Here is a 24,541-nt window from a genome sequence, read left to right as displayed (position 1 = left end):
CTCCAGCTTTGGATGGAGCAGCAGGAAGCATGAAAGAAGAGCATGCGCTTTCTCCTGTTAATTTACCTATTTATTTAATTGCTTGTGTGCAGTGGGCTGTGTTCTATAGGATTTTGAATTTATTTTTTTCTTTGTTTGCATAAGAGGGGGTTTAATTTTTTTTCACTGTTGTATGTATCTGTAAAGGTTTTTTCCTTTCATTTTACAGGAGGAAAATGGCTGAAATTCTTGGACCAACATCCATCCATGATGAGGAATCCTTGGAAAGCAGAATGGTGGTTACATTCCTCATGTCAGGACTGGAGTCAATGGTTAGTAGAGAAGTTAAATTTTGGCATCATAAATGTGTCTTGGTATTTGCAGGATTACATCAGTATATTGCTTCCCACTGGGCAGCAGGGAAGATGGATTGTTGTATTCGTAATGTGTGTTGTCCAACCAGCTGTAATTGTATCTTTGGTTGTGATAAATCATGCTATCAGTAATCTTGTTTCATGTTGTGGTGTGATTGTTTTAAAAATTATTTTGTCAAATAAATGGGAAGTATTTGTTGATTGCTTTGGTAGAGTGTGGTTGAAAGGCAGGAGTATGTTCTGGTCTTTGTCATATGTAGTGTAGAGTGAATAAATGGTTTTGAGGCTAATGCCTTGTCTTCAGCTGCTGTAGAAACTCAACAAAACTTGTTCAGGAAATACTTCTTTTTTTGGCATATCATCTGTTTTTTAGAAGTTATTAAATTGTGTGGTGGGGTTTATGGTTGGCTAGGGCTGTGAGTGGAAATGCCCATCCCATTTCCTTGAAATTGAGGCAGTGTCCAAGATTTGTTTATTTAAAATTGGGGCTTTTAAATGATAAGCAAGAGTTTTCTTATTAGCAATGAAGCTTTGAGAGGAATGATTATGAGACAATATATTGCAAGTCTTTTATCCCATTATTTCTTAAGTGTTTGTGTTACTTTCTTCTTTTATGCTCAACTGTTGGTGTTTTTATAGGCTGTAGCAAACTCTCATTTAGTTCCTATGCGAGTCTGACTTTCTGTGATCACTACTTGGTCATCTCACCTGTTTTTTTGGGATCCTTGTTCTCTCCAGAGGCTTCCTGCCTTAATTCTTGCCACAAATTTCTCCTGGCAGAACATATGTAGATGTTTGCAGGGATGGTGCAATCCTTCCATTCAGGGGCCATTCACCTGGGGCTGGGCCCAGCAGACAGGACAGGGCAGACCACAGGGAGCCATCCTCCTTGCAGCCCCACCTTTCTGAGCAGAAGATGGTGTGTGAGAAGTGTGCTGTGAATATACAAAACTTCTGTGTGCTTTGTTGAAGATGGAGTAAGACACTCAGTATGATTAATGTGGAAGTGGTAATTGAACATGGATTAATGTCATAAATAATTTCAATTAAAAACAATGCAATCTCTGAGTCTATACAAGGTCTTAATTTGCTGATGAATCTACAGTACTGTTAAGATTTCTGATGAAAAGCATTCCAGATATGTAAATTGTGCTTTGCTACTAGCTGATGTTATGTTGCTCACAGTATCTTCTGAAGGGTGGATGCTGGCAGCAGTGCAATAATTGTTTTACATGAAATCACATACATTTTTATTAACTGTATCTTAACTATGATAATAAAAGCTTTTTTTTTCTTTCTATAGTGTAAAGAACTTTCCAAATCCAAGGCAGAAATTGCCTGTATTGGTGTATTTGCAAGAAATGTTTTTGTTGTTGGAACTGAGAGAGGAAAAGCCTTTGTCAACTCTAGGGAAGATTTTAAGACGGATTTTATGGAATACTGTAAGTTTCAATGTTTTCTTTTTGTATATCACAATCTGCATAATGTATATTGCATAATATTAATGATTTTGGGGGCAAAATCCTGTCTGTTGTGGCTGCATGCTATAATTATGTTGGCTAATGCAAATCAAGCTGTAAAATAAGCAGTAACAGTGGTCTTGTTTATGGTGTTATTTCTACAGTGGCTGGAAGTGTTCATGTTTACTTAGATAATATGAAAACTAGTACAATAAGAAATATTAGACAGTTTGCCATTATAATACATCTACATTTCCTAGTGTGTGTGTTAATTTTGCTTTGTATCCTGTCCTCCAAACTTTTTTTCCACTCGGGAAGAGTGGAGGAAGGCAGTGAGCAGGTAGAGAAGTACTTCTGTCAACTCAAGTGGTCCTGGTTCTTGAGATCACTTCATGCCTTACTAAAGCAGATGCACAGTTTTGAGAAGATGGTATTTTTTCATGTAGCTATTTTATATCCCTTTTATTTAGTAGACAGAAGTACTCATCTGTAACATTATGACTTGAAATTACATCTGCATTACTTTTCTACTGCTTTAAGTACATCTAGGGTGTGTTTTTTGTTTAATTTCATTTTTACAGTAAAACTGTGCAACTTTTGTGTTCAAAGAACTTGATTCATTGATTCATTCATAGAGGACAGTATTTTTAGGGATAGGTTTCAAAGGTTCAGTGATGATTTAGAGGAGCATTGATGCAGTCATTTGGGAAAGTGTTGGTAGTGGATACTGCCTAATAAATAACAAAATTATTTGCCTAGAGCAAGAGACAAGTTGGAGGTCAAAGGTAGGGTATGATAGAAGAATCAGTCTGATTAGGAGTTTAAAAAACTGTCAAGTTGTTGTTGTCAAGTTAAATACTGCTTGGAAAGCAACTGCATTTAGTGTGTAACAGAAAGACTTACTCCCAAAAATGCTTTTGCTGCTATAAGAAATTGTCTTGGAGGCTCTGTCTCAAGATGAGTTGTTTGTGGTAGTTGTCTTAGTTTGAAAAGGACAGGCGTCTGTTAAGGAAGGCAAGAGCCCTCCCTTGAAATGGAAAATGTAACCCCCCTCCCTCTGAATTATTCTCATTTTGAAATTAAAGGGCTCTCAGGCAAAGATATGGGAATAGGAATAACAGTTCTTTATTAGGAAAATTAAAATACAAATGCAATAGTACAAACAAAAAAAAAACCACAGCCAGAGTGAGAGCAGTCCCTGCCCCTGTGTGTCAGGGTGGGTCCCAGCCCCATCCCAGGGGGGCTCAGCCCTCCTGCAGTGCCAGCTGTGGCTCTGCTGCAGCAGGGATCCTGCACAAGGGGGGAGTTTTCCTCTGCAGCTCCAGGGCTGCTGCAGATGGGCCTGGGCTCCCTCTGGCCATGCAGGGCAGCAGAAAGCTGCTCCTCTGGCAGTGCAGGGGGCAAAGGCTGCTGTGCTGTGCCAGGCTCAGATTGGATCCAGGCAGGAATGCTTGGCTCCTCCCCTGGGCGGAGCATCTCCCCATGGGATGCTGGCATTGGATCAGCCCTGCAGGGACACTCAGTGGCCATGGACAGCAGAGATCTGCTGGAGGGAGGGTTGGCTGTGGGAGAGATAAAGAAACAACTGCCCCATGGACAGCAGAGATCTGCCCCAGCTCTGACAGATGGGGATAGAACACCCCCCCCAGGCACATCTTGCAGCCTAAGACAATTGGGCTCTGTTTTTTTCTTTTTGTCCTACTGGCATGGACAGTGACTTTCTGTGCACATATTTACTCCAAGGAAAGTCAACACAATGTTGGGTTGTAAGAGATAGCTGATATCAAAATGTAGAATTGTAACTTGATCGCAGAATCAAGTAGAAGATGAATCAATTTCTTTTTCTTTTTCCTTATTTTTTCATTTTTTACCAGGACAATCTTTGTATACTCTTGTTTGTGAAAACTGCTATCTGAGTACTGGGGAGGGATTCAGTTTTTCACCTGATTGCTTTTTTTTGTTTTGTTTTTGTTGCCTGACATCCTAGGTATTATGTGTTATTGCCAGTACTGTGGTATCATGGGCCCTGATATACCAAGGACTTTGTGTAGTAGACACATTTATTAGTAGAGGATCAGAAATTATGGGGATTTGCTGTTTGATCTCCTGGCTAGATCTCTGTTTCAGATTTTGTAATGTGGGAAGCACTGGCTTCTCATCCATGCTTGTATTTGGCTGTATGAGATGTTTCTGTAGATGCATGCCTGTGTTTAAATCCTACATCAGTTTTGATAATTCTCAGCTTTTGCTTTATTCCAGTTACAAGATACTTGTTCTTGGGCTGTGTTTTTGTGCTGTCAGGCTGATAGGACTAAAGAATATTAACTTTGAAAACAGTGTTTCCATTATGATTCTTGCAGAACATTGTGGTGTAGATCTGTGTGAACAAAGCCAGTATTGTCAGTTATTGCTTTCATGGTTTCACTAAGTGCACATTCCCATGCTTTTCTTTTGTCCCTGAGAACAATGCTGATAATTCCAGAAAACATTACTTCAGAACAACAATTTTTCGGAATAATAGCATTACATATTCCTGGTGATGCTGATTCCATCACTGCCTTTGGCAGCTTTGAGGTCTTGATGAAGTTTGTAGTATATCATTTGCTCTAAAATGTAAAGCTATGGAGGCAACAGTTCCTTGTTGCATTGTTTCTTCAGTTGAGTATGAAAGCAAGGAGTAGGCAGTGGTAGTTGAGATTTTAATATGTTTTATAAGAATCCAGGAAGGACACAATTCTTTGTATATTCAACAAGTGAGACTTGAGTCCTTGTTACTTTAGGACTTGTTACTTTAGGACTGATAAAGGCTTCTAAGAGATTCTTACCTTGCTGTTAGAATTAAACCTTTAAAAATTCATCTGTGATGTCAGTCCTTGGAACACATCATGCTGACAATAGTGAGAATTATCTCTCCACTTGTGGGTGCCTTCATATTTCTTTAAATATGGAAACAGAAGTCTAGTTACTAAGCACCTCTGGTTATGTCTGACTCTCTGTAAGCCAGCACATATCTTCAGTCTTTATTTCCACATTTTTCAAAGTTCCTTTGTGTAATTTGAGTAGTGTATGAGGCATTTTCAGAATTTGCAGGGCTGAGGCTTCAAATCCACTGGTTTTTTTAAATTAATGAGTGTAATTTAGTGGGCTAAACTGATGAAATGTATTTATGAGGTTTCTGAAGGAAGTAGTGTGTACACTTTTTAGTGGTATAGAACTGATAAAAATAATAGTGGTTCAGTGAAAGCAACACTGGAGTTTGGTTTCTTGTGGCTTTCATTCATGATGACCCTGACCCACATGGCTTCCCTAATGCCTTGCTGCAGGGCAAGGATGAGCCCTGACCATAGCCCATTTACCTTATTACCTTAAGAAAATATGTTAGGAATTAATAATAACAACAACATTTTTAAAAATTTTAGTATGGTTGTGTAGTAAGTGTTGAAAAACCAGTCAACAGGCATTAATTATTTAAGACTGAGTCAGATAATGTATTCTTCTGATCTCTGCTTAATGAAGGTGGTTGTGAGCCCTATGTCATGGTGAAACAGACTGTTTCAATCAGTGTAGAGCTGCATGTTCTTGTATCCAGAACATGTGCCTTGGGTAACCTGCAATGTCAGACATTCTAGGCCTGTGTAAGTTTGTATTGTATATAGAAATAGCATGTTCTTTGAGCACCTGCTCATATTGAGCTTATGGACAAGTGTAGATATTCCTGCACTGTAAGCAATCAATATCATACACATCTTGCTCTAACAGTGCTACCCCTTTTTTTTTAGTTGCTGTCCCCTGCTAAAGTGTATTGTGTGGTCCTCAGCTCCTCTTGCATGGCCTTGGCAAGATAAAGTGCCTCTGGATTGTCATCTCTGGATTGCTCTGGAGTTGTGGGTTATCAGCTGTCCTGAACAGGGGACTTACTCCTGGGGATCTGAAGAATGCTGTTCTCTTCAGTGTTCATCTTTGTCATCGTGGCAGTTTCTCTTGGGCTCTGTGGAATTCATTCTCATTTGATTGTGAGCTGGAGATAGTTTATAAGACATCCAAAGAAACCCCAAAACCCAGAGGAAGCCTTATTTTCCCCAGGGAAATAAGAGAACTTTCTGTCAAAAGGGAAACTTTCAGAAGAGTTTCCTGATTCAGAAGGACCTTTTTGGTCACCTGTCCTGGACTTTGAAAGATGTTTACCCAGCACCATATGTTCCTCCATCCCATTTGCCAAGGAGACAATTCTTCTCCAAGAATCCCAGTTGCCTCTGCTAGCATTTCCACTGGTACTGTCTTCTACACCATTGATATTGCAGAGAAGCTTAATCCTGCTAGTTCTCAACTTCTGGCAGCTCTCCCAGTCATGCTGCTTGTTTCTTTGGTGGTGCCAGGGCTTTGGGCTCAGTTGACTGAGATGGGGCCATCTTGCACCTGTAGATGGTTCATCTTGGATAGGTCCTTTATTTTTGCAGCCTTCATTTTTCTTCTGATGGCCTTGGGTTTCCACACTGATCTTAACAGTGCATCTGCTATGGGCTTGAGTTTGACTTCAAGTCCTGCTAGAGACTTTGGGCCAGGGTCTTCTGCTCTTCTTACCTGTACTTCCATGTCCACCCAGCCACAGGTTGGGAGAGCTTCTTGTAGGTTCAGGAATGCTCAGAATCTGGGTGTTCTTTATGTAAGAACACATCCAAGCATGACTGGAATGCAGTTCTCCACAAACTTATGGGAAAGATTGGTCAGCTTTGGCTCCTCAGTATGGTTTTTTGGTGTGTATCTGTTTCCTCTTGGGTGTATTCCATCATCTGCAGACAAGTAAAATGATTTTTCCCATTAACTAGGCTACTGTGGACCTGCTTGAAGATCTGCAGCTGGGCTTCTGTCTCCTTGAATCCTTCTGAGTAACTTGTACAGCTAGGTTGCTTGGCTTGATTGCCACAAACCTTTAATGTTCTGTCTCTGCCTAGTCAGCTAAGGGGTGTGAAGTTAACAGCTGGTTTAAAATCCTGTGGGGAAAGTTCAGTCCCATTTCCTTGGAAATCACACATCTTGTTTCCTCAAGAGTCAAAAACAAACAGAAACTTAGTGTAGATAGTAAGTATTTCTGAAATTTCGTGCCTCCTAAATTCTGCTTCAGGTGATTTGCTTTTTGTGTGGTTCAAGTGATCCTTTGATAATTATAAAATTACTTTTCTTAAATTGAGGAAATTTGCCAATTTCATGAGCCGTAAAGATGGATGGCCTTAAAAAGCTCACAGATAAATTGAGTGAATGATATTATAACCAAAGCAAAATGCTTTTAGCTGTGCACCCATTTACTTTCCCTCTTTCATTGCAGTAATTTTCCTTAAGTACCAAGAATGAAATACATGCATAGGAGTGGTGTTACAAGATTGTTGTTGCTCTTAAGTTGCCTCTCAGAGTTCCTGTGCAGGGGTCACATTCATAGTCTTAAAATTATGATGCCGAATTTTGCCCCAAAAGGCGAGAATAACTGCCTAAGAGACTCAGCCTAAGTCAGATAAGCAGGAGGTATTTTATTGCAACGCGTCGGGGAAATCACAAAATGGATTTCCGAGTTTCCCGTAACAAAAGCAAGCTTTTATACAGTTTTGGATATAAGATTGCATCAGATCATATACATAATCATATCTTTGCATGAATATTCATATGGGGCGTGGCATAGGCGGAGCGTGGGCGGGGACACTTCTTTTGAGGATCTTCTTGGTGGTCATTCCGGTTGCCTTCATCATGGGCTGGGGTCTCCTGATGAGTCTTCCTCTTTAAACTTTTGAACTTCTTTCCTTATTTGGTCAATTCCCGGTGTACTTGGCTTGGTCTCTATGGCTTGGCAAAGTTCTTAGGGTCAGTTTGACATTGTTGGCTCTGATCATGCTTAGCCCATCACTTCTCCTATCCCTATCTCTTTCCTGTCATTGTGTTCCATGTTTTAGCTGATTAATTGCTCTATGTGTTTCCTAATACTATGCCTTTTTCAAATGCCTCACGTTCTATGTTTTAACTCATTATTTCTTGAGGGCTATCTGTTTTGGGGCTTCAATTACTTCTTGTTTTTCTCTCCCTGAGGGAATGAAAGACACCAGATTAAAAACCTTCTGATATTTTAACTGCTATGAGACTGACAGCTCTTTAGCTAGTGGAGTCCTGAGCTCTATCAGCTTCAGATACCAAATTGTGCCAGCAGTTCTCTATTGAGCATCTCATCTTCAGGATTTTTTTGAGGAAGTTTCTGTTAAGTAGATTGTTTTTCTGCTAAAGCTTGATTTCTTTGTTTCTTATTCTTTGGTGAGATGAGGACAGTGCTGGATTTGTAGCTTAGAATGGGGACAGCTGGGAGATTCCTTTTCCAGCTGAGTGTAATGCTGGACTGTCAGACTTGGAGGGAAGGGTATTCTAAAGAACTCCAAAACATCTAGACAGTCAAAGAAAATAAGAGGCACTTAAGCATTTATTGACTCTCATTGCAAAATGAGGGTTGTTGGGAGTTGTATAGTTGTAGTCCTGCTGAATTTAGAAGAGTAGTGCAACTAATTCCACAGGGTGTTCACAACTGTGCAGAATGCTATTCTTTTACCATATAACCATTCCTCCCCTTTGTGAGCCATAAATCAGCCCCTTCATCCCTCTTCTGCACCAGATCTTGTTGTATATGTCCTTGACATCCCCTCCCAGATGTAGCCTGAATCCTGCTCAGGGTTCCAGTAATTGTGGCAGGGGCTTTGGAAGAGCCTGTGAAGCCGTGTAAGCTCCAAGGGTTTGTGTGTCCATTGATAGTGCCAGGAGGAATGAATGCCTGCTAGGTTTGATCAGTTCTGCAGGGCTGTTACAAATCTTGCTGCATTTGAAACTTAATCTTGTCTGTGAGTCTTGATTAAAATCAGCCAACGATGTGGGAGGGATTAAGGAGGCAGATGCATAATGTGATCATAAGAAAATGCATAAAAATCATGTAATTCAAAAAACCCATAAGGGTTTGTCTTCTAGTTAAGAAAGTTTCTCCACCTTTCTGTCTGCTTTTCATTTTCATATGAAGAGGGCAGTGTTGTCATCTTAATTTTGGTTTGTTTATTATTTTTAGAAAGTGTGGGTACACTTTCTGAAGCTGCTGGCAGTAAAGGCATTTTCAGAGAATCAGTTTCTTACATAGGAAAAACACCCACTCAAAAAGCTACATTAGATGTAGTTGTAAATGGAAGCTGATGTCTTATCCCAAGTCCACAGGCAAATCCTAAATGCTGTCATTGATTAAGCACCTGTGTTACAGGTATATAACAATATCCCAGTTTTGCATTATTTTTCATGTTCTGATGGCCCTGTCATACTGCAGAGAATGCAAAAGTTTCAGGCCTGAAGAGCTGGCAAATTAAATGTCACGTGGAGGTGGGTTTGCAGGGCATGAAGCAGATGTATGAGCTGCACAGGAAGGATGAGATTCTCTTTGAAATGAAGATGCGAGTTTTTAAGATGATAAATGTGGTTTTACTAAAAGCATTGCTGCTTCAGCTCATTTCACAGCCCATTTGTAATCAGTTGTTCAAAGTGATGTTTGTTTTCTTGTGTCAGTGTAGAGTTCTGATGCCAGCAGTCCTGGTGATGCACATCGCAGTGTTTCAGGCTTACTGCTGTGCTGGCTCGTGGTGAAGTCATGACACAGCTTCAGCACTGATCATGCTCTTGCACAAAGGAACACAGATCTCCCTTGCCTTTCCTTCAAGGTAGGCAAGCATATCTCTGTTGTTTGCCTCTGCTTTTGCTGGATGATTCTCAGTAAATCTTAGCAAGAATTGAATTATGAGAAAGGAAGGCTGCCACCCAAAGCCATCGCTTCTGTTTGCTTTTTAATCTTTTTAATACTGGAAGTGTTCTTACTTCCTCACTTCTTTTGCAGTGACTTTTGCTCAGAGATTAGAACAAGATGTAGGGCTGAAATCTTCTTTGTTTGAGTGATGATGTCTTGTTTGTAGCTCCTCTTATTCAGCAGTAGGAGGTGTGTGTACTTAAAATGTCCTTTGAAGGAGATGAGCTGTCATGGCAGAAGTCAGATCCCTTCTGTAAAATGTTCTATGAAGCACATACAGAATAAATAAACCAGGACATAACAGAACTGCTGCATAAGATGACATGCACAGCACTAGAGAGCTATGGGACCCTTCACACTGGCATTTTACCTTTTCCTTGGTGACTCTGTTGGTCCTTTTTTTTTCTTGGCAGTTTAGCATTTTATTTTGACTGTATTATCCTCCTGTGAGATTAATTGTGTTTTCAACCTCTTCATGCCAAAGAAAGCCTCCTTGGATGTGTCTTTTAATTTGTCATTCATGTTCTTCAGGGGGTGATATTTGCAAAGATTGTAGTGAGGATATAATAATTCTGGTGTAAATTTAAATTTGCTCATTGCTTATATACATAGATGTGTGCATTTGCTTCTAATAAAAGTAAACTCTTGCAATTTCCTGGCAGGTTTCCTGCTTGAGAATCTCTAGTTTAAAGTGGTGGGACTCAGCACTTCTAATAACTTACTATTTTGTGCTTGTCTTATTTTTCTAAATAACTGCCAGGTGTTACAGAGGAGGGCAGGCCTCCAGAACTGCAGAAAACAAAGACTACACTACCTGTAAACAGACAGGCACTGGATGCTGAGGAGCTGGAGGCTCTTAGAAAGTCTGTGGAGGAGTTTTTCTGCTTTTCCTATGGTGGGTGCTTTAAATTCTTCTAGATTTTAAAATTTTTATTCCATTTGGGAGGAAAAAACTGCATGAACTTAGCCTTCCAACTACACTGCTGTTTTTAGAAACTTTTAGTAGCTGTTTCTGAAAAACACACATGTAGTTCTTCTTGATGTGTTTTGTGGGATGTGATTTGAGATTCTTTCACAGTGCACATTAGTGCCAGCAGTATTAGGTTTTCTGAGAAGAGTTGCATCCACACTTTGCTTTTGCTCCAGTTCTGTCCAAAGTTACAAAATTTTTCATACTTTTGCTAACTTCAGCAGTCTCAACACCAAAACAACTCCTCTTTTTTTTCCAGGTAAAGCTTTAGGAAAGTCAGCGGCAGTACCTGTGCCATATGAAGAGATTCAGAGGAACCAGTCTGTTGTGATAGTGCAGGGCCTGCCTGAAGGAGTCACATTTAAACATCCATCAAATTATGATGCTTCCACCCTGAAATGGATTTTGAAAAACAAATCAGAGATCTCATTTAGTATCAACAGGTTATTTGCTCTCTTTCTTGTGCTAGTCTGTCTAATTTGGTTTTGTACTTCAGTAAAATTAATTTTAATTTTTAATTAAATACACTGCAGACTGTTTCTCTTAAATAGGAATTCTCTCTGTAATGTACACTACCAAGTAATTAACAATGTCTTTGCTAAAACTGAGTTTTTCTTCCCATATTTCCACCCAGGCCTTTCGTAGAACCAAAGAAACAGATCGGTAAGTTAATGCTTATTCACACTAAACAGAAAAATATTAGAATTTGAGTTTAGGTAGCAATATATGTAGAGCATTTGTTCATATAAATAAAGTGGCAAACTGTGCAGAAATTTCTAGACTGTGAGTTGCCTTACTTATAAGTAATCCTTTCCTATATATAACCCTTTCCTTTATGTGTTTGCCAGGAGCAACTCATTAGAGATGAAAATCATTCTATTTCATTCTTTGTCTTGATCAAGTTCATTCTGTTTCATTTTTCATCCTTATACTCAATTTCAATTTAATGTGAATTGAATAGTATCCTAAGAGAAGGAGAAGTGAATATAGGAAGGATTGCTTTCAGTTTACAGAAGATGCCAAGACATTCTAGTGCTTGGGTTCCACTATCCAGCTGATTTTGGCATTTATATTTAATTTTAAAAAGCAACTTAATATTTTGAAGTGTCTAGGTGTTGTAGTTCCTATGAAAGCCTCTATATATGAAAAATTCTGAGCTAGAGTGAGTATTGTAAAACTCTAGAGAGATTCACTTCTAGCTTAGGAGAAATCCCCTCTCCTCTTCCTTTTATGGTGTCATGTTGCTTTACTTGCTAAATGCAGAAATGTGGGGATTTGTTTTATTAAAATGATGAAGCAATCTCTGTAGGAATGTAGTCCAAAAGGAAAAGTTTAATTTCTTAAGTAAAAGAGCCAGAAGTTGATGCTTGATTAGTAAAGTTAGAGATGTGTTGCCTATGCTCAGGTTGAGGACTAGAGATGGAATATTACAGAAATTCTGTTAAAAATATAGTACTATCAAAAATACAAGGCAGGTTTTCAGTTTGCTAAGTGACATTCTAAAGCTGTTTGTGTCTCAGTGCAGTTTAATGGGATCTTTCATTATCTGTGAATAAGGAAAATATGCACATATGCTTGTAAAATATGAACAGGCTTTTGCTTTGTGAAATCAACGTTATATTTTCAATTTGTGTTTAAAGTAAATGGAGTACAGGAAATTAAAATATTGTCTTTTAACTTTCAGAAGCTGATGTGACAACTCCTTCACATTCAGTTATACCCCCACTTGAAAGGTGAATTTTAAATAATGTAGATTTTTTTTAAAATCAACTATCTATTTTCATATTGGTATCTTTGTCTTAATGTGCTTTTTCTGCACATCTGACCTTTGAATAACTTTTGCTTACTTGGCATTTTAAAAAGCATGAAGCTCAGTCTTCTCTTTTGATCATTATTTGTGAGGAAACTGTTACAAGTTAAACAAATGGCAAAGTTTCTCTTTAGCTTAATTAGCCCAATGGGTGTTCTTAATTCACAGTCTGTTAGTCTTAATTCATAGTCTGTTTGCCCTGTTTTGTGGTACAGCAGTGAGGGAGAACAGATGTAATGTTGCTTCCTTCCCCCTCCTCAATTTTAAAAAAGTGATTTTTTTAAAATTAGTAAATGAAGATATTATATCTGTAATATATCAAAAATTTGTGAATGTGAAAACAGGGATCAGTTTTCTGTACTTCTGTGTTTGCCTCTCATTAAAGGCTAAACATGATCTGAATATTGGATGTACCTCAAAAAAAAAGTAGGAATAGGAGATTGCTGGCAATTCAGTTGTAAAAACTCAGATAAGCCAATATGCAGGGGTTTTTAATTTTATGTTCTTGTAAGAAAAAAGTTCTGAGAGATTGATTTTGCTTAACAAGCTATAAAGCTTTAAGAACTTCCCAGAAATCTAAGATTTGTTTCTAATAATGTCATTCTGTTTGATTTGTTTAATTTTATAGTTGTCCTCCTGTTACTGTGAAAACAGAACCGAGCAAGGATCCTGGTATGTTCAAAATTTTGCCTTAACTTGCAGGAAACAACCCAAAAACCCCCAAAAAAACAAACAAAAAGAAAAAAAGAAAAAAACCCCAGATTATGTTAGAAGACTGAACTTAGGCAAAAACAGAAAAAAAGAGCTCCAAAAAAAGAAAAGTAGGAAATAGACATCCTTGGTGACACAGAAAAACATTTCTTTCCTTGAAACTGTCTGTTTTTCAGTTGGAGTTTTTATCAAATATTAAACCCTAGCCAAATGCTTCCATTTCAAGAGGGAAATTACAGATTACAAAAATTTGTAATACACTGTAGACTGAATTTATCTTTATATGTAATTTAGAGAAGAATTTATTTGTTAATATTCCTAAAATATTGAAAATAAAAAAATGTCCATTTTCTAGCTAAAATAGAAATTAAAAGTTCATAAATAACAAGAGGTATTATTTGTTATTTAAACATTGCCAGATGATTCCTAAGTTGCTCTGCAGGTAGCAGATGATTCCCCAGGGCATTGTGATCTGTGGCAGAGTAATGCTGAGCTGTGTGCTGTGAGATAAAAGCATGGACAATCCCATTACAGCCAGTGAGGCAGCAGGTGTGCTGGGAGATAAACTGGTGCCTTTGCCTTTTGCTGGGTTGAGCTGCACTGCTCAATTTCTTATTAGAATTAAGTTTTCCTATGTGGTTCAACTTTTTGCTCTTTTTATTTGTGCTTCACAACTTGAAATTTGTGGTTTAGGCACCCTCCATTTTTCATGTTTTCCTTGACGTACTCAAAGCATTAACATGAACTTTTTACTAAGTCACTCCCAGACTATTTCCAGTGCTGCCTTTTAGGCATTTTAAGTAATTCTCAGGAGCTTTCCCAGGACTTGTAGCACAAAGAGTGATTAAATATATTTTTTCCTGTGGTAGCATGCAAAGAGGAAGGAGCCAATTTAAAAAATATTCTTCAGATCTGAGACAACATCTTCAGGGGAGCCTGGTTTGTTGGGAGGTATTTAATCCTAGATTATTTCTGGGGTTGACCAAACTGAAACATAAGAAACCAGCAGGTCACTTTGTTACCATTGTTTTAGCTCAGCAAATGTGTAATGTTTTGTATTTTTTTCCTTTTTCTTTTTTTTTTTTTTTTTAATAGAGACCAACGAGGATCATGGTGAGTGCATTTTTTTGTTTTGATTTTTTGGTGGTTTGGTGATTTTTTTGTTTTGTTTTGTTTGTGTTTGGTTTTTTTTGGTGGTTGTTTTTGTTTTAAGAATCTGCTTATTATTGTTTCCATATTTGATTCCTTTGTTGCTTCTACAGGAATTTCTTCCAAATTGTCAACAGTAACATTGAAACAGGAAAAAGATGATCCTAACTACTATCAATTTAATACTCCAGGTAATGCTATAATGTGTTTATCTCATTAAATGATTGGTTGCCAAAGTGTTGATCCCTCCATGACTCTCTTTTAAGTAATTTTTGGTCATTAAACATGCAATTACTTAGCTCTGTTAGGATACAGCATTTCCTATCATGTTATTTTGAAGAATACCAAAAGAACAACTTCATCCCAAACCCATATGTGTGTGTTTGGTTCTGAGGAAGTTTTGAAACTGCTTGATGTATTTTTCTGAGGGTACAATGTGCAGACTCTATAATTCAATAACTTTGTTAAACAGGAAATAAACCTTTCTGGTGATGCTTTCTAGAGCGCTGCTTGAATTTTTATTTCAGTTTAAAGTTTCAGTAATTTTTATACACTGTACATCATATAATCAGCCATTCTGTGATTCTGTGACTGGAAGTGTATCAATCACTTCCTTTGTAGGAATGACCAGTATGTGTCAAAATTGTATTGAAAGGTTTATTTATGTGGACAAAGCAAAACAATATTTATGAGGCCCATGGCTCAGCCTCCATGTATATTTTAAATTTTCTCCCAGTTCTTTTGCCTCACCTCCATGTATCCAGTTTACACATTCACCTCAGGTAGGAGAGAACAGAAATTGTTTTTTCTTTATGTTGGCATGAATGGTAATTAAGAAATTGTGACTATAAATGGCAATATAAAATAACTAAAACCTTAAATTTATAATTTCAACCTATGTGTACATGTCATTAGATTAATTGAGTAATACAAAGAAACATGGGCAAGCTGCCACATATCTCTCAATGACAGTTATATGTTCAACAGTGAAGTGCAAAACAGCACATCCTTTAATTTTGTAATACTGTATATTATTGAGATAACATTTTATATATGTTCGGACATGGGGATTCTTGAGACTATTTTCTAATGTGCTTTAATAACTAATTATGGGGATGTGGAATCAATACTTCATCCTAGCACATCTCAAGAGACATAAGAGCATCATTCAGAGTGACCTCAACCATGGCATAGCAAAGTGTCACCCTTTGAGTGCAGAACTGGAATAGTGTTAGGATTATCTGCTCTTCATATGTGTACACTGCCTAGCCTTGGAGTCTTACAGGCTAGGCAAATTTAATATAGTAAAAGTAGATACTGGTGTGAAGACAACCTAATCATTGTTCCTTCCAACGCCAAGTCTTCCCATTCTTTTGCTTTTTATCCCCATTGTGGTTTTCCATTTCATGCATACAAATGATGTCAGAAATTGGCCAATAGCCCACAGTGTAACTCAATGCCATCTGAAGAGAGTCTGCATTGAAATCACTACTTTACAAAATAGTATCCATTGCACTGCATCTGAAAAATCCAAGTCATGTAATATACTTCTAGAGTGAAGTCTAAGCACATTTGATGGGGGGCATTTCTGTTGTCTTTCAAAGAACTCTAAATTTAAATCTTCTGATATATAAATATATATCTCTTTCTGATAAAGTGGTGCTTGAGGGATGACTCCCCCTCTTTGCCCGCAGTGCAGTTGTCGAAAATGGCATTTAAAACAAGACAGAACTGAGTATATTGGTAGAAGTGATGGGATGCTGTGAGCTGAAAGATGTTTTTATTTTCATGTCAAGTCATGCTGACTAGACAAGTAAAGCAGCTTCCCCTTCATTCTCTGTGTAGCTATCACTCAGATTCAAGCCAAAGGTTGTCCAGACTGTAGAGCTATAAATTCTGGAGGCACATAGGTGTTTGTGTGTGGGTGGTGGTGCTGTACAAGAAGTGAACCTTTAAAAAGTGGTTATTCTGAGGGGTGTTCCTGAGGAATAACATAGTCTGCCCCAGCATTGCCTTTGGAGAGATGTGCTACAAAATAAAGAAAACAGATAAGGTAATAAATTTTGCTAAAAATAACCTACAGCAAAAGCCAGGCTTATCCATTTCTGAGAAGAAACAACTTAAGTATTAGGGAACAGCAATCTGCTTGGGCTTCCTGGAGAAAGTGATTCACTGATAAAATTTAATGGTTGTATTTTTTCTCTAAGTGCTTCCTCTCAAAGATCTGTAATGCTGATCAATGTGCTGTATGCCTGGCTGGCACACTAACTCTTCCTGTTAATCAAAGAGGGAAAATTATATCTGTAGCTGGATGTTCTTCTCATCTCAGTTGAAGGTTGCCCCGTTTAGATGTTGCCATGAGTTAATACTGAATTAACTCATGGCAACATCTAAATTTAGAATTGTTTTAGCAGTACACAATAAGATGACTGAGAAGTAGGGACTCAGTCATCTAAAACTTCATGTGGGTGTATTGACAGAGAATAAGGGGCAGTTTTCTGTCAGTGGGCTCTAGCACTGTCTTAAGTTACAAAGTAAGCTGTAACCAAAAGTATGTATTCTAGTACCATCTTCATAAGCTGTTAGAACAGGTGGGGCAGTGTTCCCTATCTCTCCTCCATGACTCATCCCTGATAACTCTGGGGTCTGTCTCTGCTAATGGGCCATCAGGTCTCTCTGCATGACTGATAAATTCCATCATCCCATGGGGAGATGCTCTGCCCAGGGGGAGGAACCAAGGATTCCTACCTGGATAGAATCTGAGGTTTGGAACACCATGGGTAGCCTTACCTACTGAATTCCTAGTGGACAAGAGTTACATAACCACCACTGGACCTTCAGAGGAAGACCAGGCCCCTCTACAGGACCACTGCTTCAGCAGAACCACATCTATCACTCCAACACATCTGCAGCCACCATTTAATTGGACTGCTACCACCACCCTGACCAATAGGATATCACTTTATATTCTCACTCTGTCAGTTTAAGCCAGTGTTTTCTCTTTTTATTTTAATTTTCCTGTTAAATGGTTGTTTTGATTTGGAATCTCCCACTGGTTTGCTTTCAAACTAGTGCAAACTCTATGGCAGTGGATGTTTTTTTCAAGTGTCCAGGACAAATGTGAGGGTCACTTCAGTGTTAAATTTGGGGGAGACCCAAAGACAACCTCTTCTGGGAAAAAGGTCCAGATTTTGATGATTGACTAAATGAGGAAAAGGACTGAGTATTTATCATCAGGACTAAGTGATACATCCTGGGGCATTCCAGCTATGTTAGCTGGTGTTCCTGCATGTGCCTTACTGTATCAGTGACTATGGCTCTTATGAAAAGATACATAACTGAGAATGCTGTTTCTTGGTTTAATGGTTTAAATATAATTTAGTATTTTTACCAGCAACTAACAAATTAAATAATAATTTCTCAAGAGTCAGATGTATTTTCAGATTTGAGAACACCTCATTTGTCCTATATAAAAACAAACCTTTTTAAGTGTGGCATTGCTGGGTGGATGCTGAGTGCTCAGTGCTTTATCATCACAGGATAAAGCAGGGTTTTTTGGTGGCATAACCTATACAGAACAGAATTATTTGCTGACTTACAACCAAACACTTTGTAAAAGTGGCATGTTATCCTGTAAATTTTGTGAATGTAGGTCTTCACTGATGCCTTGAAGTTAAAATGGAGAAAAATGGAAGCAGAAGGAAAAGGCTGTAAACAGTCTGTCCTGTGAATTGTCTGGTTCAGTTTTTAAAACACCTAGAAGTGAGTAAAAAAACTGCCTAACAGCTTTTTTTTTTTTAAACACCATGTAGCTGAACAGTGCTGTCAGTTTTGGAATTCTTGACAGTGTTATTGAGACAGTTAAAATACAGGACATTCATCCAAACCCAAATGAAATTGAAAATTTCTTCTTCTACAAAGAAAAAGCCCAACATGTGAATGTAAACTTGGCATTTATTCTCACTCTGAAACCTTAAAAATAATGAATGTCTGTTAGTATGTCCCTAATAACAAAAAATTTCTCCTTTGGTGATCTCTGAGAATACTAGAGATGTATTTTAATAATGTGTATTTTAATGGAGCTAAATCTGTGAAGCTAGCCTGGCATGTAACACTGACTGTGCAGGTATTATCTTAAACCAAGAAATTCCAGAATATATAGTGAGCACAGTGTTGTGCTTCCTGAAGGGAATCCCATCTAGTTCACATTGCTACTATATAGGTAGCCTATAAGAAGGCCAGAAAAATGAGCATTGCTTATCCCTGTGGTGATAAATCCATTCCTCTGCCAAGTGGCCCAGGTTTGGCTGTGTAGTGTTAGGACATTAGGCCATAATCCATTAGAAACAGAGGCTGAGAGGTTTGGAATCAGTGTAAGTAAATGGTGTGGGGTGTGTAGACAGAAAGAATAGCTGTGACTGAGGGAGTGACATCTACTCTTGTTTTTAATGGATTTGTTGCAATGTGAAAAATCACCTGTTTGTAACAGACGTTTCAGGAGTTTCAATTTATGCCAACAGCCATCTCCAACAGGGTTCCACTGCACTGCTGAATCCTAGACCAAGCACTTGCTTTGGGTGCAGTGATCTCTCCTGTATTTATCTGCTCATAAAAGACCAAGGTTTGGTGTGGGTGTTAGAGAGTTCCCAAGTGCCTGTGCTGTGTAAGAGCTGGCTCTTAGCTTAAGAGCATAACCTCTGCTTTCCCTGGATCAAGGTGGAACTGCTGAGCTCTGCCCACACATCTGAAGTTCAGATTCCAACACATAAACATACTGAAAGATTTTACTTCTAAGATGTCCTGTGATTTTAGTAATTAAATTTCCCACTTCTGTGCCCATCCTTCCTCCTACATCCCACCTTCACTGGTAGAATTTAGTTCTTGAGTTTTCTTATTTTTCTATTTTGTGATTTTTTTTTTTCATATCTTTATTTCTGGATGGAGCTTCTTTTGATCTAGTTACCACTGTACTTGATTTTTGCTTTCCTTGGTTATGTCATATCTGTGTGTTTCTGCCTGTTGTGTGCATTAATGCAGTAAAGTGGAAATGTATCTGGTTTTATTAATATCTCTTGGTGGTAGAACTTTTAAATTTAATTTTCTAGTCTTTACTGTATTAGGATAGCAGAATCTATTGTTTGACATGTTTTAATTTCTGAAACAACTTTTTCATATTGCTTTTTTCCTCTGTTCAAGCTTTGTAATATGGAAAAAATGTTCAAGTTTTATGAAATAATCTCTGTCACTTTTGAACAAAATCTCATGGTTTTACTACATGTACTATAGTTTTTATCAATATTACAGATAAAAGGACTGAGTTCTCTCTGCTTAGTCCCAAGGGCTGTAAATCTACTAATTTAATCTTTTTAACCAGAGAAATGTTTCTTCAAGTTTAAATGCATGAAAGAATATTAGTTTTCCTTTTTTACTGTTGTCACAGCATGTATTGGCACAAAGATAATGCAATACAGAGAATACTTCAGAATATAGGGGTAAAACAATCCTGTCAGGATTTCTGAATTAAGGAATAAATGCAAAACTGTGCATATTTTGAGATATTTGGTTGTAGTGGGATGCATATTTTTTTGTGTCAATGCCTTATGAGTAATAGTAATTGCATGTTCACAGGAGTTCTTAGGAGATGACAAACCTGACTGGGTGCATCTGCTGAATATGCTGATTTAAATAAAAGCAAATTTAGTCCATGGAGACATTTTCAGCACACCCAGGGTGTTGTGTTCTATTCTCACTCGCCCCTAATAGTTGCAGATCACATTATTGGTATGAGAATTCCTTCTGCTGAGGCCTGGAGGACCATGAGTGTCTCTGGCTCCTTTTCCTCCCTGTTTTTCCTCATCTTTGGACTATGATCTAGGCTGTGCCAACATCAGTGTTTGTGGAGCTGTGTTTTGGACAAAATCAGGGAGCTCCTCTGAAGTAAACAGATTAAAAAAATAGGAGGAGGGTGGGAAACACCTTCCCCCAGCAAAGAAAAGTGGCAGGAGCAGATCTAAGCAGCACTTGCTGAAAGAAATGTGTTTCAAGCAAAGAACTTTGCATAGGTTCCTCACAAATGCTGTTCATTTTTAATCTCTGAAAATCTGAATAGTCAAATTAGGCAGAACTGTTCAAATTAGCATTATTGTAACCACCTAATTACCATTGTTTTCTTTAATACTTAGATAGTCACTTATTTGATGCTGTATATGTATTTTCAATTGACTAAAATACTCATGAAGTCTGATTGTGACAATAGTATTTTCTGTATTTTCTTTCTTACTTTGCAGATGCAATAGAGTTTAGAATATTTCATTGCCTTATTAATTAACAGTAGCTTTTTCTCTTGTGGAACTATTCATACTGTGGCTGATACATTTATGAACGTATCTCTAAACAGCTAGAATTTCTGGCCACCTGTATGAGCTTCTGCAGGTTGCTTTTGCAAATGCAGACAGAAATTATGGGATTTGCACAGAACAATTAGTCCAAATCAGTTCCAGTTACTCCTGTTTGCCACACATGGGCAGGTTTTCCATAGCTGTGCTGTTTCTGTGGTGCAGAATGGCCTCTTGCTCAGTGTGATGATGTTTGTGCTGTAAGCATCTCACCCTTCTAGCACAGCTGCAGGAGAGCCAGAGCAGTAAGCAGTAGGGTTTTACGAGTGTTAATTTAGTGTTAATAAACACAAATAAACATATATAAATAAACACTAAATAAACACAAATAAACATATATAAATAAACACTAAATAAACACAAATAAACATATATAAATAAACACTAAAAAAACACAAATCATTTAGGAGTGTTAATAATAGGTTAAGTGTAGTTTTTGTGCTGCTTTCTGCACCAGTCTTTTTTAACCAGTCTGTAGTCTTCAAAAGAGCTGTTGTAATGAAAAGTAAACAGCCTTGGAGTGTCATAAATTACTTTAAGCCCGGTGAATTTATGTATTAAATGTAGATAGGAATGTTGAGGTCAAAGAATGCTCCTTAGGAATATAAACTTTAATGAAGAGGGAAAAGATCTAGCTGATTAAAGTGTCCTTGAAGAAAGGCAGAAGCATCAACATTTTTTTAAAAAATTAGTTTATCAGTTGAAATCTGCTGTTCAGCATGAATCTCTTGACTGCTCAGTAGTCTAAGAAATGCACAATGCTGCCACTAACCCCATTTTTAATCTGTTGAACCCAGTAAGTAAGGATGTATAAATATTTAATATTTAACAGTCTTTCCAAAGTTTAAAATTACAGAAAGTGAGCATATCATATAGGAAATTGGAAGTTTCTTGGCAAATTCCTGTATGGGCTGGAAGTATGTGTTTGTTGTGAGACACCCTTAAAAACTGTTCTCTCTATTCTCAAGCAGGCCCTTCCAAAACACCAGAGATAGATGAAAACATTGCTCCTGGAAAAACTTACCCAGGTAGATCTTTTACTTGTATTTTTTCCTCACATCTGTGTTAGAAATTGAGTGTGTGAGTTTTACTTTTCACAGCTTTGCTACTTGATTTGCCATAAAACTGAGGGTATTGGAACTTAAACATGAATAGAAATGAAAATTATGGTTGCTTTAATTTCCAGCTGTCAAAGTAAACAGACATGTAGATGGGAACTTAATGTCTTACTTTTCTAAATTTAAAGAGGAGTATCAGGTTGATCACTCTAAAGCACAAATTGTTTGTGTAAATTGGTATGTTTCTCAAGAAATTCAGTCTGTTTCATAATTACTTCTAGAGTTTAATAAAACTCAGCATTATAAATTGTAAGTGCAACTTTCAATGAGATCTAAAGGAAAATACTCTTCAAGATGCACAAGTGCAGCTTTACTCTGTTGGAATAATTAAAATATGTTCCTTCATGCACTGCTACTTAATTTTAAAAGAATTTCTGATACAATTAGCTTCGCTTTGTTTAACTGTAGTGCAGTTAAGTATAAATTGCTCTTTCTCACACTGAGTGTTGATTGGGTAATCCTGCTTGTCTTGTTTGGACAATCTGCCCCAACAAAAGCATTGTGCTCATGAATTTCCCTCCCATGTTTGATTGATGGCCTTGCAGCCAGTTATGGAAATCATCATAGTGCAGAAACAATGAGTCTGTAGAGCTGATAAAAAAATCCCTAATCTGTGAGAACAGGCAGCCTTTGTTTATATTTTCAGTAATCCTGGGTAAGAGAGGGGGAAATAATGATGATTGTATTAACCCTACAAAGCCAAGAAGATGGAATTTCCTTCAGTCATAGCAGCAACCCTGCAGTGTAGCATGTGCAGTTTAGCAATGTAATCCTCACCTCCTGGCCTTTGTCTGGAATTGTTCAGAGGCTCATGGTAAAATATCTTTGCTTCTATATTTTTTGCATTCTGTGAGTTCAAGGGGCTTCCTTCACAATGTAGTTTAGATGCAAAGGCATGGAGTGTTTGGTTGAAGATCTTGTCCATGTCCACCATTCAGCAGTCCTGTTTTTCCCTTTCAGAAACCTCCCAGCCTGACTCATCAGAAACAAGTGAGGATTCTGAGGCCGAGTTCGGTAACGAAGGTCAGTTCTCCACATCATTGATTTCAGACATTTTTATATCCAGAATGTGTTTTCCACATATTGCATTACTTGGCACTGAATGAAGAGAATTGTGTGCTGGTGTTGAGTGGAGTTTGTATTGTGCACTGCTTGGTAAATGAACCTGATGGCAGATTTGACCTGTTTGATGAATTTCATTGGTTTTACAGTGGTTTGAAAATGGGTTTAGAACATTTGAACTCTTCAAGACAAAACATTGGTACTGTGTTTTGGGACCCATGGTATAGTCTATATGGTATGATATTACTTCCAGTTAGATAACAAAGGTAGTTCCTATCAGCACAATTTATTTTGTGATTCCTTTTGCTGTTTCAATGGGGTTTTTTACAATCATGCAATGCCCAGTCATGTTTCAGAAGACAAGGTTGTTTTCCTTATGAAGTACAGAAGCAGCTTTGTTTTTTGCTCTCTTGTGCTTTGCACAGACCCTTTTGAAGGAACAAATTGTTCCTTCACAGGTGGGAACAGGAGCTTTCTGAATTTACACAGTTAAATAATTTGTTGCAAGATTTGGTGCCCTGGTAAGCACAGTTCCTTAATTCTGTTAGTGTTCTGAAATTCAAAGAAGTTCCAGTGCTGCACACAATTTCCCTGGATGTAAAACCAGTTTGGTTTTTTTTTTTTCTTCCTTAAAGATGATGGTGATGTTGGTGATGATAATGATGATGAGTACATGCCCCCTGAAGAGAGTTTGAGGAGCCCCAGTTCAGCTACTGAAGGTGCCAGTACTGGGAGAAGAAATGCAGAAGAATTCAGTTTTGGTAAGATGAAAATTAAAGATGATTTTGTCTCCCTGCTGTGTTTTCTGAAAAAAGTTTTGGGTGATATTGTGGTGACAAAAAGTTCAGTATCATCACAAAAATAGCTGTCACATCAACTGATCACTTAGAACTTTTTGACAGAATTAAGCTAAAAAATAAACATTTTTGGAATTTCATTTAAGAACCATGGGCTCTGTGTAGATGTATTGCAGCTGTATAATCATCATCATCACCTACCTCAGTTGTTTTTTGTTATTTGACACGATGACGTAAATAGACGCACAGAAAGTTGGGATTTTCTGGTTGTGTTCTTTCCTGATCCCTCCTGTTGGGTTCTCCACAGAAACACATACATGCACTTCAGTTTGGTCTGGTTAAAGATGCTCCACCTGGGATTTTTTGTGATCCTTTACCTCTCTGTTCTGTGGTTTGCTTTAGTTTGGGTCATGGACATGTTAATCTGTCTGCTTTTATTAAGTTCTGTGCAGTCAGGAATGTGTTTATATATTGGAAGACAGCCACTCTAGTTCTGATGGCAATGAAAGAAGAGATATGGAAATACAGGTATAGCCTGTGAGATGTGAATGTTTTTTGTGAGGATAAATGGTAGGAAGCAGTGATGCAGAGTCCCCAGGCAGGTGCAAAGGAGAGTCGTTTATTGCAAAAAATAGGCCCTTTTTAAGCAGGTAGTCTATTATCTGTTACATTCCATTTTAGTAGAACAGATATAATTCAACCAACCACCCTAAACCATGATGTGAGCATATCATGGTTATATAATTTGTTTTTCTGCCTCCAGTGCAGCTGTGTCATGTTCCCATAGTTCTTTTCTGTATAGCTAAAGTAATAGGGCAGAGCCATGATTTTACAAGGGTAACAAGGCCCTTGTTTCATAAGGTTTTACCTAGATGGTTTAGATGCAGAGGCATGGAGTGTTTGGTTGAAAAT

General features: G+C 37.9%; 1 protein-coding gene across 1 annotated transcript in view; it reads left to right on the top strand.

The window, feature by feature from the left end:
• The window catches only part of GTF2I (general transcription factor IIi), a 71,923-nt gene that overhangs the window by 5,770 nt on the left and 41,612 nt on the right, over nt 1-24,541 (top strand). The window contains exons 2-13 of the mRNA XM_058817558.1: nt 209-311; nt 1,657-1,795; nt 10,378-10,512; nt 10,847-11,030; nt 11,222-11,250; nt 12,272-12,320; nt 13,026-13,069; nt 14,204-14,221; nt 14,371-14,448; nt 21,621-21,680; nt 22,731-22,793; nt 23,468-23,593. Coding sequence (XP_058673541.1) covers nt 216-311; nt 1,657-1,795; nt 10,378-10,512; nt 10,847-11,030; nt 11,222-11,250; nt 12,272-12,320; nt 13,026-13,069; nt 14,204-14,221; nt 14,371-14,448; nt 21,621-21,680; nt 22,731-22,793; nt 23,468-23,593 — 1,021 coding nt within the window. The 5' untranslated portion in view covers nt 209-215. The remainder of the gene's footprint in view (nt 1-208; nt 312-1,656; nt 1,796-10,377; nt 10,513-10,846; nt 11,031-11,221; nt 11,251-12,271; nt 12,321-13,025; nt 13,070-14,203; nt 14,222-14,370; nt 14,449-21,620; nt 21,681-22,730; nt 22,794-23,467; nt 23,594-24,541) is intronic.

This window comes from Ammospiza caudacuta, chromosome 20, assembly GCF_027887145.1.
Source record: "Ammospiza caudacuta isolate bAmmCau1 chromosome 20, bAmmCau1.pri, whole genome shotgun sequence".
Lineage (NCBI taxonomy): Eukaryota > Metazoa > Chordata > Aves > Passeriformes > Passerellidae > Ammospiza > Ammospiza caudacuta.
Note: the sequence above shows the minus strand (reverse complement) of the source record. Positions and strands in the feature narration are given on the sequence as shown.